Genomic DNA, 14,824 nt, shown 5'->3' with positions numbered 1-14,824 from the left:
ATGTTTTTTTTTTTTTTTTTCATGTTTTCTGTGAGATTTACAGTCCTATATACTGTACAGTTACCCTGTATAGGTATGTGCTGTTCACCACACAGTAAACTCTCATCATCATCATGGTATGGTGAGTACAGTACACTGTACTCAGAAGGGCTTGTGTATCATCCTGTACTGACCTTTTAGGAAGTATTAATGTGCCATAAAATGTATTTACAGGTGTTACAGTGGGTTTGTAGGTAATAAGCATGGCTAAAACACTGAAATCACTGACTTCTGCAATAGGTGTGGGCAATTTGCGGAATCAACATTTGCGGGGAGTTGTGGTACAAAACGCCTGCGTGAAGCAGGACCTGACTGTACAAGCTTCATCATCCTTTTTTCAATCCGTTATATAAATGTCCGCTATCCAAGCCGTCCTTCATTAAAACATAAAACTCATATAATGTGACCCACATGTAATGGTCCTCAAATCAGCCTGGATTAATACAAAGCATTATACTGAGATTTGATTAATAGCATTCCATTGACAATTTCATTACAACTAAGCATTCAAGAACTAACCTAATCTAACCTAACCTGTGTGGCCAAGTTAAAGTGGATGGAGTAGAATAATCCCTCAGATCACCCTGGTCTAATATAAAGCACCTGCAGGTCCATCACATTGGTTCCTGTGTGGCCAGGTTTGAGATGATATTGTCCCGCGCCGAGCTGGGAGAAGAACGAGTAGGAATTATTGGCATCGAGGAAGGACTGGGCGGACAGACCTTGATTCTGCGCCTCCTGAATCTGTGACCTGTGGAGAAACAAAAACTCTTATCACCACCATCACCACCATCATCACCATCATGATCATCACCATTATCATCACCATCAACATCATCATCATCACCATGGACTGAGGAGACAGACGTTGATTTATGGCCTCATCTGAAACTACCTAACACTGAACACAGTACTAGAGCTGGTCTGAGCATGAGAAGGCTAATGACATATTGTGCAGTGTTGCGGAGGTGCAGAATAATCTGAAAGGGAGGAATACCTTGGCCAAATTAATGTGAAAGAACTATAGTATGTCTCCTAGGGTGACCAAAATATAAAGTCCTAGAGTTGTTCTGATCATATGAGGGTTAAATGATATACAGTATGATGGAGTATCCCTCTGCTATATATTTAAAAAAAAAAAATGAAAATCTGGGCCAAGTTAATGTGAAAGAACTATATTAAGTCTCCTAAAATGACAATAATAAAGGCCCTAGAGTTGTTCTGACCATGAAAGTTACATTATGTACTAAAGAGTACCATTGTGGTGTGTCATAAAGATGCTAATGTGGCCAAAAAATGATAAAGGATGAAAATGTGGCCAAAATGATGAAGAAAAATGTGGCCAAAAATGAAAAAGATGAAAATATGGCCAAATTAATGTGAATGAAGTGACCGCCTGGGAACACCAGATGCTGTTGGCATCCCTACTTGTCAAGTGGGGTTGGTGGAGGATTAGTGCCCCTCCCTATAAAACAATTAACTCTAAGCCCTTGGCCACCCCGTTTGGGATACATGGCGTCTGGCAATGAATGAATGAATGAAAGTACAGTAAGCCTCCTAAAATGACAAGAAATCGGCCTTAGAGTTGTTCTGAAAATTGAGGGGGTTTAACGACATACTGCACTGAGCCGTTGTGGTGTGACCAGAACGTGACGGCTCCGGCAGCATCTGTGGGGCCGTCAATACCATCTGTGCCGCCTGAGAGGAACACTATGCCTCCCTGTACGTCACTGTTGCATAGATTCTGAAATAACACAGGGAAAAATGACTGCGGGTACAACTCATGGCTACAAGAGAGTACTAAGCTCCTAACATCACACTCTATCTATCTGCCTATCTATCTATCTATTGCCAGATGCCTTAATCCTGCAAGGGGTGGTTACAAACAAATAGCCTCCATGTCGACCTATCTATCATCTACCTAGCTATCTATTTATAGACAGATGCCTTAATCCCATAAAGGGTGGCCACAAACAAACTGCCTCCATGTCACCCTGTCCTCTGTCATCTTCTATCCCTTATTCTTTCTTCCATCTAGCCAGTATCCACCCATCATCCACTGGACAAAAACACCACACTCCTTCCTGAATCCCTAGTGTGTAGCTTCTAAAGAGGTAAAAACAAAACTAGAGATCTAACTAAATGATACAACACAGCACTAAGCTCGTGCCATCATACTGTTCTCTATCATCCACTCTTATTCTTTCTTCCATCTATCCAACCATCATCCACCCGACACAAACACATTACCTCCTAACTCACCAGTGCCTAGCTTCTGAAAAGGTAAATAGATAAAACTAGACCTAACAGATAGATACAATGGAGTCAGTACTAAGCTCCTGCCATTAATATACTTTCCACCATCCTCTGTTTCTTTTTTTTTTTTTAATTCATCCATCCATCCATCCACCTCACAGGAACACTATTATCTGCATTCTCGTCAGGTAAGGAAGCTCCCTAACACCTCTTCCTACGCAACTTATTTTGCTTATTACACCTTACTGTCCTACCTTGTGTTATATAAATCCTTCAACCTCTTCTTAAGTGACGTATTTTGCTTATTACACCCTGCAGTCCTCTTCTGTCACTTAAATTCTAAAATCATCATCCTCTGCATAAATAACATACAAAACTACGTTAGCCAGCCATAACCAAAAATAAATCACTAAGGAAGAGGTGTTTGGGAGCTTCCTTAACTGCCGAGAATACGAGCCTGTCTCCCTGTATCTCACCAGTGCGGAGCTTCTGAATCTTAAAAATTATACCATGGTGCATTCAGTTTAACCTGGCAAAGATACCAAACCTTTTCAGCTTCGTTCAGGGACAAAATTAGTCAGATTGGAGGGTCAGTTTAAATAGTAACCATGGACTCATTTCTCTCAACTAGTCATTTTAAATAGTAACCAAGGAGACTCATTTCCACTTCACAACTACAGCTCATCTGTAAGCACAGAAAATGTCCAAATTCTACAGATGGAAAGAGCTTTTTGTGTTCTCCGGATTCGGTGTCAATTCACGTACATACGACCTAAAACACACACACAAATACCTAATTGTCTTTCCCTAAATTTTCTTCAATTTTGGGTTATTTTCTACCATTTCTAATTAAACGTACTTAACCTAACCCACAAATAGATGAATTAGGGAGACAACACTGAAGTAGACAGTAGTAACAGAATGGATATGGAGGTGTGCAGATTGGCCCGAGAGGACGGTAGAGTCCCTGCGGATTGGAAGTCAGGTATAATTATTTCCCTGTACAAAGGAAAAGGGGAAAAAGTAGTGTGTGGTAATCATAGGGGCATTTGTCTTCTACTACTAGGTAACAGGAAGACACAGACATATTTACCTCCACCAACGCACAGAACAAACAGTCGAAGTACATGGAGAAACAGACAGACATATTACCTCCTCCAGCACAATACTAACACAAAAACAAACAAATGAAGTACAAAAACAAACAGATATAGTACAGTACACAGACAGACACATGAACAGTCGGACATATTACCTCCTCCATGGCAAATGAAGTACAAAAACAAACAGATATAGTACAGTACACAGACAGACATATGAACAGTCGGACATATTACCTCCTCCATGATAGGAAAGGCATCTTTCCTATCACAACCTTCTTTCCGATCGTCAGTATGGGTTCCGTCAGGGACGCTCCACTGGCGATCTTCTCACCTACCTTTCAGACTCCTGGTCATCCTCCTTTCGGGACTTTGGCGAAAGCTTTGCCATTGCACTTGACATCTCAAAGGCTTTCGATCGAGTCTGGCATAAATCTTTAATTTCCAAACTGCCCTCCTACGGTTTCTATCCTTCTATCTGTACCTTCATTGATAGCTTCCTTTCTGGTCGTTCTATAGCTGCTGTCGTAGACGGCCATCGTTCTTCTCCTAGATCTATCAACAGTGGTGTTCCTCAGGGCTCTGTCCTATCACCAACTCTCTTCCTTTTATTCATCAATGATCTTCTAAGCTGTACATCTAACCCTATCCACTCATACGCTGATGACTCCACCCTTCACCTTTCCATTCGGTTCCCGCAACGCCCATCTCAACAGTTACTTCAAGAAACAAGGGATGAGGCTATGGCACACCTAATGTCTGACTTGGCTCATATCTCTGACTGGGGTAAAAATAATATGGTTGTCTTTAATGCTTCTAAGACTCAGTTCTTACACCTATCAACCCGACAAAATCTTCCACAGGTATACCCACTAATGTTTAATAATATTCAGATTAATCCTGCATCATCCTTGAACATGCTGGGGGTTTCATTTACTCGGGACTTATCTTGGAAAGATCATATTACATCTCTTGTAAAATCTGCTTCCAAGAGATTGGGTGTGCTAAGCCGACTCCACTCTTTCTTTACCCCTGCACAATTGTTGACTCTATACAGGGGTTTTATCCGCCCCTGTGTGGAGTACAACTCTCATGTGTGGGGAGCCTCCCCACATACAGCTCTTCTCAATAGGGTGGAGTCAAAGGCTTTTCGTCTCATTAACTCTCCTCCTCTTACTGACTCCCTTCAACCTCTGTCTCTTCGCCGCACTGTTGCATCTTTATCTCTTTTCTATCGCTACTTTAATGGTCACTGCTCCACTGAACTGTCTGCTTGCATTCCTCCACCTCTACGACGGGCGCGTAGCACCCGTCTGGCAGCAAACTCTCATCCCTTTTCTGTCCAACTCTCTAATGCAAGAGTTAACCGTTACTCCCAGTCTTTCATTCATGCAACAGGTCAGCTCTGGAACTGTCTCCCTCTGTCTGTATTTCCTCCTGCCTATGATCTCCAGTCTTTCAAACGCAGTGTGTCCAGGCATCTCAAAATGATCGGATCTTGAATTTGGCTCTCTATTGTATTTTGTTTTTCTCTTGGAGGGAACTGTTACTGCGGGCTCATGGCCTTTGGTTCCTTCTTCCTCGCATAAAAAAAAAAAAAAAAAAAAAATACCAGCAGCCAAAACCATCTCCTGGTTCCTTCCTCCTCGTCCCTTTCCTTTCACCGTCACAGTGGTCTCTCCTCCAAATATCAGGCACACTGGACACCCCAGCTCTCGGCACCTGACTAGGGTGCTCTGGAGGGACGCTTTCTTGTTTACATCAACACACAGCTCGGCAAGGAGGGAGTCTGGGAGCTCTTGACAACTATCAGCAATTTCCTGACTCCTTTCTGCAACTTTTTTACACCTTTCTGCAGTTTCTTGACTGCCTTCACTACCCTCTTGACTTCTTCCTGTAAGTTCTCGATTCCTTCCTGAAGACTTCTCATACCCACTACCAGACAGAATCTTCAGAGTTATCATGGCAAGGTCAGCCATTCTCTTACCTACGATGGATGCTTCCCCTTGCAGCGAGGAGGACAATATTAACGTAAGACAATGCCCATCTGTTTGTTCCGATAACGACCTTTCAACCCCCAACAGGGCCGTTTTGTTGTCACCAATTATGAGGTTGGTGACGTGGGGGTACTCATTTTTCCCTTCATTTTTCCCCTGCAGAGGAGTTGAAACCTGATCTGGTATTTCAACATTCCCAGTTTTGATTTTCTTCACAGGCAAGTACTCTTTCTCTCAGTTCTTCCCTTCAAGCAGTGTCCTAACATGGTCCGGCACAGCAATGTTAAATTTATCAAGGACTTTTAGGGCGTCATCAGGAAGGTCCGTGTTGGGTATGGTTGGTCCAGTGGCAATTACATCTAAGGGGTTGTTGATAACGTCCGAGAGAATGAATGTTACGATGCTGGCCCTTGTCATCTCAGCCAAGCGTCCTCCTTTGGTGTAAGACAGGGCTCTCCGCACGGTATTGAGCTCGGTTATGCTAGCCCCAGCTTGGCTCAAGGACTTCACAAGCTCGATCTTCTCCTCTAGGCTCAGTGGTGGAAGTGGGTAGGGCAGGAGGGCTGAACCACCCCCAGATATCAACACCAGTAACAGATCCTCCTCCTTCAAGCTCTGCACCAATGATACGATCTTCTTGGCCGTCTGGAATGCAGCTTCATCAGGAATGTTATCTTTAGCACCCTCAAGAATTTCTACCTGTGGCGTACTGGTGTTAATTCTATCTACCTGGCCGTTAGATGTACTTCCTGTAATGCCTTCAGTCTGAGTGTTACATGTACTTTCTGTAATACCATCTGTCTGAGTATTACATGTACGCTCTCTCACATCTTTCGCCTCATTTAAATTTTCCACCTCTACATTACTAGCAGTAACTCCTAACTGGGTATTAACTACAGCTCCTTTCTCATCTTTCTTCCCTTCTAAGATACCTAAGTCTCTAATACCAATTCTTTCAGTCTGGGCATCTAGCATAGCTTGTCTATTGCCTGATAGCCATGTGGGACACTGATTATGCCTCTCTGAAAATGTGATATAGAGTCTGGGGTTTTTAGAAGAGTTACAACAGGGTCAACCATGTCTCCCACCGCCTTCCCAAACCCAACCACGTACACGTTCCTCTGCAGGTCATGTGGGGTTCCGTTGATGATCAGTTTGTTATTCTCTTGCTTTAAAAACCTGGGGAAAAATAAAAAATGAAGGTTAGCAAATCTGGATGATGAGAACGTCTCCAGGGCTGTTTATTTTTTCTTGAACTGTTTAATATCTTTAAATTTAATTTGCTACTTATTATTTCTTTCTTTTTTCTTAAATTAGGAATGACTTCTATTACTGCAAGGATTTTTAAAGCTACACTGGTAGGCTCAAATGTACAGACATGATGACGATTAGGTGGATGTGTAATGTGTTCTTGAATGTGAGGCCTGGAGGGGATAGGATTACGACTGAGATGGTTTGGGAGGAAGGATGAAACTGGAGTGTACTGGTGTTGTGATGAGGAGGGGTAGATTGGGATGGTTTGGGAGGAAGGATGGGACTGGAGTGTATTGGTGTTGTGATGAGGAGAGGTAGATTGAGATGGTTTGGGAGGAAGGATGGGACTGGAGTGTATTGGTGTTGTGATGAGGAGGGGTAGATTGAGATGGTTTGGGAGGAAGGATGGGACTGGAGTGTATTGGTGTTGTGATGAGAAGAGGTAGATTGGGATGGTTTGGGAGGAAGGATGGGACTGGAGTGTATTGGTGTTGTGATGAGGAGGGTAGATTGAGATAGTTTGCACACGTGGAGAGGATGCAGGACGACAGCTGGGTGCAGACGGTGAGAACTGTGAACATCAGGGGTCCGGCTGTGAGAGGCAGACCAGAAAAACAAAAATATGGAATGAGGTAATAGAGTGTGACCTCAAGGGTAAGGGACTAAATCAAGAAGCTGCCAGAGACTGAGCATCATAGAGAGCCGCCATTAGGTGACCATGGCCGACAGATGGAAGTACACTGAAGTCTTTATGAAGAACGTATGATGCAAAACGGCAAGAATACAAATTAATATTTTTTGTTTTCTACACTGTAATATTCATTCTAGTTTGCTCATGAAATCTTTGGTACCTGTCTGAATGATGAAAGAACAAACATGCAATGATACAAAAATTTAAATTCAAAATGACACATCTACAGTAGAAATTAGCAGTATTTTTGTTCTTCGAAATTCTGAATATTCACTCTACTCTGCTTGTGGTCCCTGGCACCTGTAGAAGTGATGAGAGAACAAGTGAGCTATGTTACAAAAATTTAAGATCAAAATGGCAAGAGTACAGTAAAAAATTATTAGTATTTTTTGCTTTTCTACATATTAAATATTCACTGTAGTTTGCGTGTAATGATTTTGGTACCTGTTTGAGTGAGGAAAGAAGAAACAAGCAATGTTGCAAATATAATAATAAAAAATAATAATAATAATAATAGTAATAATGATGAGAAGAATTTAAAAACAAAAAATATTAAATATAATAATAATTATTATTATAATAATAATAATAATAATAATAATGAGAAGAAGAATTTAAAAACAAAAAATAATAAAAATAATAATAATAATAAAGTAGATAAATGTAATACTTTGCAATAAGTCTGTGAGGCTGAACGGCATCCACTCCCGCCAAAAAGGCCTTCTTGATGACACCAATGGTCTCGTGTAGGTTGAATCGGATCACCTGCCTGGCCATGGTTGGGGGTGTGTCTGTCAATACTCCTTGTGGCAATTACCTCTTCTTACTGCCTGAAAAAAGAAGAGAGGAGGGTGTGAGCTGGGGGGAGGGGAATGAAATGGTGTTGACGGGTTGACATGGAGGTGATCTGTAGCCACCCCTTACGTGACTGAGGCATCTGGCAATAGATAGATAGACAGACTTTTACTACAGATGTTGGCTTGGGAGTGATGTCTTGCTCTATCCAGGCTATGTATCTACCAGTCTCTATGTCAGGATCCTGTCTTGTCCTATCTATCTAAGCAGTTATGTCTTCTATCTATCTGTCTTAGGAATCACATCTGGTGAGACGAGCACATGTGTATACTTCCCGTCTGACCTATCTCTTATGCGGATATTTCTAATCTCAAGTATATCATCCTGCAACCCAGAAAAAGAAGCATTTACCCTATCACTGGCAGTGGATTAGAACTGTCTATTTAATTTATCCATAGCCAGGCACCTCATTCCCACAAGCAGTAGCCATTAACAAACTACCTCAGCCAAACACCCTCCCTCCTGCTGGTTTTTTTTTTCACGCCTCATGACAAAGGACAGGATGCCATAGAGGTGGTGTGTTAATAGCTACTACTTCTGGATGTGAGGTGCCTGGCTATGGATAGATAAATAGACAGTGCTAATCCAATGCCAGTGATTGGGTCAATGCTTCTTTTCTGTGTTGCTGGATGAGATACGTCAGATTAGAAATATCCACATAGCGATAGTTCAGATGGGAAGTATACACACGTGCGTCTCACCAGATGTGATTCCTAAGACAGATAGATACAACAAGCCATGATTCCTAAGATAGATAGATAGAAGACAATTGCTATGATTGATAGACCAAGACAGGATCCTGACATAGAGAATAAGACATAACTCCCAGGCCAACATCTGTAGTAAACGTCTATCTATCTATCTTCAACCAGACGCCATCTTCCCATAAGGTGTGGCCATTTGATTTGAGTTAGTCCTTTACCGGGGAGGGGCACTACCCCTCCGCCAACCAACTTGTTGACACGGAGAACAAGTATGGGTTGGTTATATGGTTACCACCCAGCGCTGTAAATGGTTTCCTGTAATTAGAATTTTATCTCTTCTGTTCTTACTAGTATTTTCTTCTGTTCTTATACATAACTTGATTATATATCTTTGTCATCTATGGCTTCATCTTACCAGCATCATTGACACATCCCGCTTGTTATTGTTCTTGATAACGATGCTCTGAGAAATCTATGGAACTATCCAAATTTTACACAGGCCTATGTTATTGTTGTTTTTGACGGACCAGCAGCTGCTCACAGTACCAGCATCACTCACCATATCTTCAACTTGTTATTGTTCTTGACAGTGATGCTCCTCAAGAACAAATGAACGGATAACAACTATGAACACTGAACACTATAACAGACTTGTCAATAATTATATCCTTGGTTTTCCTTATATTTTTACGGAGGGCGTGTCAGCCTTCACCAGCATCTCCACGTACCGCATATCTTCAGCTTGTTATTGTTCTTGACAACGATGCTCTTGAAGAACAACTGAACAGATAAAAACTACTGAACACCATACAGACCTGTGTCAGTATATCCTTGGTGTTCGCTGGTACACTGAGTGCTTTTCGTCTTATCTCCATCACCAGCCTCCCAGGGACAACCAGTTTTGTTTATATCCTCAGCTGACGCCATAAGGGATGCTGACGGTACAACTATCTTTCCCGCGTATATATAAAAACTATATACAGATTTTAGGTAATGTTAGAAAGGGTTTCACGTATAATTAAGCAGTGCTATTAACATGTGTAAAAAACTGACTAACTTGAGAGGTGGAGAGGAAGAGGGGGAGGGATGGGAAGATGAGATTAAATGGGGTGGAGAGGTATCTGAGAAAATGGAAAGAGGGATGTGAACTGGAGGGAGGGCAGTCATGGCTGAGGATTACGTAACATGGAGGGATGGGGTGTACGAGTAGGTATATAGGGTGTGAGCTGAAGGAAGGGCAGCCTGATGGTGGTGTATAAGGGCACTTTTTTTTTTTTTTTTTTTCAGTGAAGACTTCTCTGTTCACTCACTGGTTTGTACATGAGAGGTGCGAGGCTGTTTGCAACACAAGTGCTGGGGGGTTGGACTGCCTCTCTTTACGGCGCCAGTGCCCCCAAATGTCCCGCCCTAATTATGTAAAACTGATAAACAGCCTACATTCTCTCTCTCTCTCTCTCTCTCTCTCTCTCTCTCTCTCTCTCTCTCTCTCTCTCTCTCTCTCTCTCTCTCTCTCTCTCTCTCTCTCTCAGTACAATACCAGGCCTATATAGATCAAGTGCAGGCCTTTTACCAGCCTCTAATAGTTTTATTTATTTATTTATTTTTTTTTTATGGGTTCAACTCTGGGCATACTGTACGCTTAATTGGCCCGTTTTCTTAGGCCGGGCAATCTTATGTATTACACATCACATATCACCACTTCGGCGCTAACACCACCGTCCATATGCTGGGACGTAGCTAGGGGTTTAAAAATCGGGTGGCCCAACGATAGCTCCAGAAGAAAGGCCGATGTTTTAAAGCATTATGAACGTCAACCAGGGTTCAGTTACATACGTACATAAATACACAAAAACGTACATACATACAATACATATTTCCATACATAAATGCCTGATACATACATAAATGCATCCACATAGCACATACCTACATACATACACACGTAACACACACATACCTATTGTACATATATACGGTACACATACATGCAAGCATACATACATAAACACAGATCTAGAGTACAAACATACACATAATACATACATACATACACACATACATATACATAAAATTTCAACGCCAGCGTAGCTAATTATTGAAAACCTTTTGTTGTTCGCATATTTTACCACTAACAATAATAATAACAGCAACGTTAATAACCATCATCATCATCATAATAATAATTGTAGTTTGGTTACCGTATGAGTAATAAAATAACCAACCATCTTATAAACAACTTTAATTTTCACACTAAACTCCTTTCACACTAACTCGGTCAAGATTTTCGTCCCCCCCCCTCTCTCTCTCTCACACACACACACACACACACACACATTTCACGTAGCTCAATGACAAGATAATACTACGTCTCTAACGCCATAACACTTCTTCGAGAAAAAGGATTTATGCAACACAGAATATGAAAGAGAGGTATAATAAACAAATCTCTTGAGAAAAGATGTTTGGAAACTTCCTTAACCACCTAGAATACCACCCAATGACCTAAAAGTGTAATAAGCAAAATAAATCTCTTAGGAAAAGGTGTTAGGGAGCTTTCTTAACCGACCAGAATACCACCCAGTGATCTAAAACTGTAATAAGCAAAATGAATCTCTATGGAACAGGTGTTAGGGAGCATTCTTAACAGACCAGAATACCAACCGATAATCTAAAAGTGTAACAAGCAAAATAAATATCTAAGGAACAGGTGTTAGGGAGCTTTCCTAACCAACTAGAATACCAGCCACGGACCTAGCTTTGACCTAAGATCCTAGCTTTGACCCAGTTTGGTGCTGAGGACCCTCCGTCGTGACCTGACCTCATCCCAGGCCCAGTAGGCGCCCTCCAGGTGTCGCGCGCCCTCGCTGGACGTGTACCCGAGGCGGCCGTGTAGCACCCGCAGGTTGTCAAATACCAACATCTCACCTGTACGGGCAGGCTGAAGGTCAGGGGACTTGTACTATACCTGAATCATACGGGAAAAACAGAACATAGTGAAGGAAGGAGCGTTTAGAGCAAGAATCTACTGCCAGTTTAACATACAGCATTCGTTGGGTGTCAATACTAACATATGACCAGTACGGGCAGGTGGAGGGTTTGGGGACTTGTACACTACGCGAATCATACGGGAAAAACAGAACACAGTGAAGGAAGAAGCGTTTAGGGGAAGAGAGAGAGAGAGAGAGAGAGAAAGAAAAGCCTGCAAAGTGTTCCCTCCAAGAGAAAAACAAGCAAGCCAAATTCAAGATCAGTTCATTTTGTGAAGCCTGGACACACTGCGTTTAAAAGACTGGAGGTCACAGGCAGTAGGAAATACTGACAGAGGAAGACAGTTCCAGAGTTGACCTGCTGCATAAATGAAGGACTGGGGGTAACGGTTAACTCTTGCACCAGAGAGCTGGACAGAAAAGAGATGAGAGTTTGCTGCTAGACGGGTGCTACATGCCCGCCGTAGTGGTGGAAGGATGCAAGCAGACAGTTCAGAGGAGCCGTGACCATTGAAGTAGCGACAGAAAAGAGATAAAGATGCAACAATGCGGCGAAGAGACAGAGGTTGAAGGGAGTCAGTAAGAGGAGGAGAGTTAATGAAACGAAAAGCCTTTGACTCCACCCTATTGAGAAGAGCTGTGTGTGGGGAGCCTCCCTACAGATAAGAGTTGTACTCTACCCAGGGGCGGATAAAACCCCTGTATAAAGTCAACAACTGTGCAGGGGTAGAGAAGGTACGGAGTCGGCTTAGCACACCTAATCTCTTGGTACTGCAAATGTACTAACCCGCCTTGAGTTTGTACTTGATCTGGTATTGTGGGTGGCATACCAAGTCCCTAAATGCCAGCATGGCGTTATACCAGGCCGTGGCTCTCTCCACACCCACTTGGAACACCGACGAGCGCACCATCTGGTTGAAACTGATGCGGTCCAAACTACCGTCATGATCCAGACTGGTGAGAAATAATAAATAAATAATAATAACAGCAGTGGTGGTGGTGGTGGTGGTAGTAGTAGTAGTAGTAGTAGCAGTAGTAGCAGCAGCAATGATGATGATACTAATAATAATAATAATAATAATAATAATAAACAATAACAATGCCGTCGTTGTCTACCCGTTGAGACAATGGGAAAATAAAACATATAGATAGATAGACAGATAGATAGGCAGAGACAGATAGATAGACAGATAGATAGATAATGAAACAGACAAGTACATAACCAGATTGATAAAAAGACAGGCAGACATAAGGACAGACAGACAGATAATGCAAATGACAGACACAGAAAAATTTATAATGCATAGACAGACATTGTAGACAGACATTTGTAAGACGAACAGACAGGCAGAGACTTAAACATACACAGAAAGACAGGGAGACATAAAGAGACAGACAGACAGAGAGACAGAGACAGACAGACAGAGAGAGAGACACAGACAGACAGACAGGCAGAGACTAAAACACACGCAGTCAAATCTACCGCATAACAGAGCCTGACTCACTGAATCATGGGGCGGCGGCTGATAGCGTGGTATTGGTGGCTTCCCTGAGTGCCAATGTCCTCAAAATCCACGATGGTGTCTGTCAGCATGTGGTAGTGCTGACGCTGGTGCTGACGGAGGTGGCTGGCGGCGTGGAAGGCGTCAGCTAGCAGGTTATCCCCGCCATCACCGCTAAACTGAACGATGCAATGAAGCAACTGGATCTGATGAGGGGTGCATTATTATTATTATTATTATTACTACTACTGCCTTCACCGATAAACTTAGTAATGTAGTGGACTGGATCTGAAAGGACATCATCAGTAGTAATAATAATAATAATAATAATAATAATAATAATAATAATAATAATAACACCTTACCCCAGGCGTATCACACAGGTAGGGCTGGTCACTGTGCAGGTCAAGGGTGTTCGTTGTATAGGCCAGGTTGTCGGGATTCGCCTCCTCTTTTACCGAAGACGTCTTCCTGTTAGATAAATAGATATAGATAGATAGATGGATAGATAGTTGGCTAGATAGATAGATGGACAGATAGATCAAGGCTTTTCTTTGTAGAGGCTAAGTTATTTGCTTTCGTCTCCTCTACCATAACGTCTCTCTATGATAGATAGATGGATAGATAGATAGATAGGTAGGTGGACAGATGAACTGGCTGGTAGGTAGATAGATAGATAGATAGATATAGATAGAGATGAATGGATGGATAAGATATAAGTAGATAGGCAGGTAGACGCAGATATATAGATTGATAGATAGATAGGCAGACAGATAGACAGACAGATAGATAGACAGATATTGAAGGATAGGTATATAGCCAGATACATGCATACATACATACATACATACATACACTGATAGACCGATAGATTGAACGGATAGTAAGGTGGAGAGAGAGAGAGAGAGAGAGAGAAATTGATATACAAAAGTGGACTGATGGATGAATAGATGAATGCGTTAACAGAACTGGGGAGCATTCAGAGAGTCCATACCTCTACAGACGCTAAGAGAATATTGTATACCAACCTCGGTCCAGCGGCGAATAATTCTACGGTCTTCTTCTGCCCCGTTACACACTCTAAAAAAGGCCTACCCCCGCTAAAGATAATACAATGTTTGATTTATTCCCACATCCGGATCCAGATGCACTTCAAAATCGAACCTACTCTTCACTGACTCACTTCCCAACCATCTATCAAATTTTGTTAAAATCCGATTGTAACTTTTGGAGATACCTTGTACACAGACACGGTTACTACTACTACTACTACCACCACAACTACCACACCCTTACCCATAGTGTGTCACCTTGAGATGCCCCACCCTCTGCGTCAGTCGCTCTATCTCTCCCACCCCCTCCCCCATCCCCCTCACCACCACCACGCCAAGCTGTTCCACCGCCGTCAGGAAATTCAGGAGTGCCGCGTCGTCCGCCAT

At 42.3% G+C, this 14,824-nt stretch overlaps 1 protein-coding gene across 1 annotated transcript; it reads right to left on the bottom strand.

The window, feature by feature from the left end:
- Nucleotides 1–504: 504 nt before the first annotated feature.
- LOC145389829 (uncharacterized) lies at nucleotides 505–14,824 on the bottom strand. Its single transcript, XM_080264968.1, has 10 exons — nucleotides 14,696–14,824; nucleotides 13,389–13,564; nucleotides 12,671–12,837; nucleotides 11,715–11,821; nucleotides 9,625–9,676; nucleotides 7,175–7,238; nucleotides 5,657–6,434; nucleotides 5,021–5,548; nucleotides 1,659–1,783; nucleotides 505–790 (listed from the first exon to the last, which is right to left on the bottom strand). Exons 1-10 carry the CDS (start codon nucleotides 14,822–14,824, stop codon nucleotides 619–621), a joined length of 2,298 nt encoding a protein of 765 aa, XP_080121094.1. The 3' UTR covers nucleotides 505–618.

Source organism: Coenobita brevimanus, unplaced genomic scaffold (assembly GCF_032717465.1).
Source record: "Coenobita brevimanus isolate Jiangsu-jjx unplaced genomic scaffold, ASM3271746v2 jjx.HiC_scaffold_2418, whole genome shotgun sequence".
Taxonomy (NCBI): domain Eukaryota; kingdom Metazoa; phylum Arthropoda; class Malacostraca; order Decapoda; family Coenobitidae; genus Coenobita; species Coenobita brevimanus.
The sequence above is the reverse complement of the archived record's forward strand: the minus strand, read 5'-3'. Positions and strand labels throughout refer to the sequence as shown.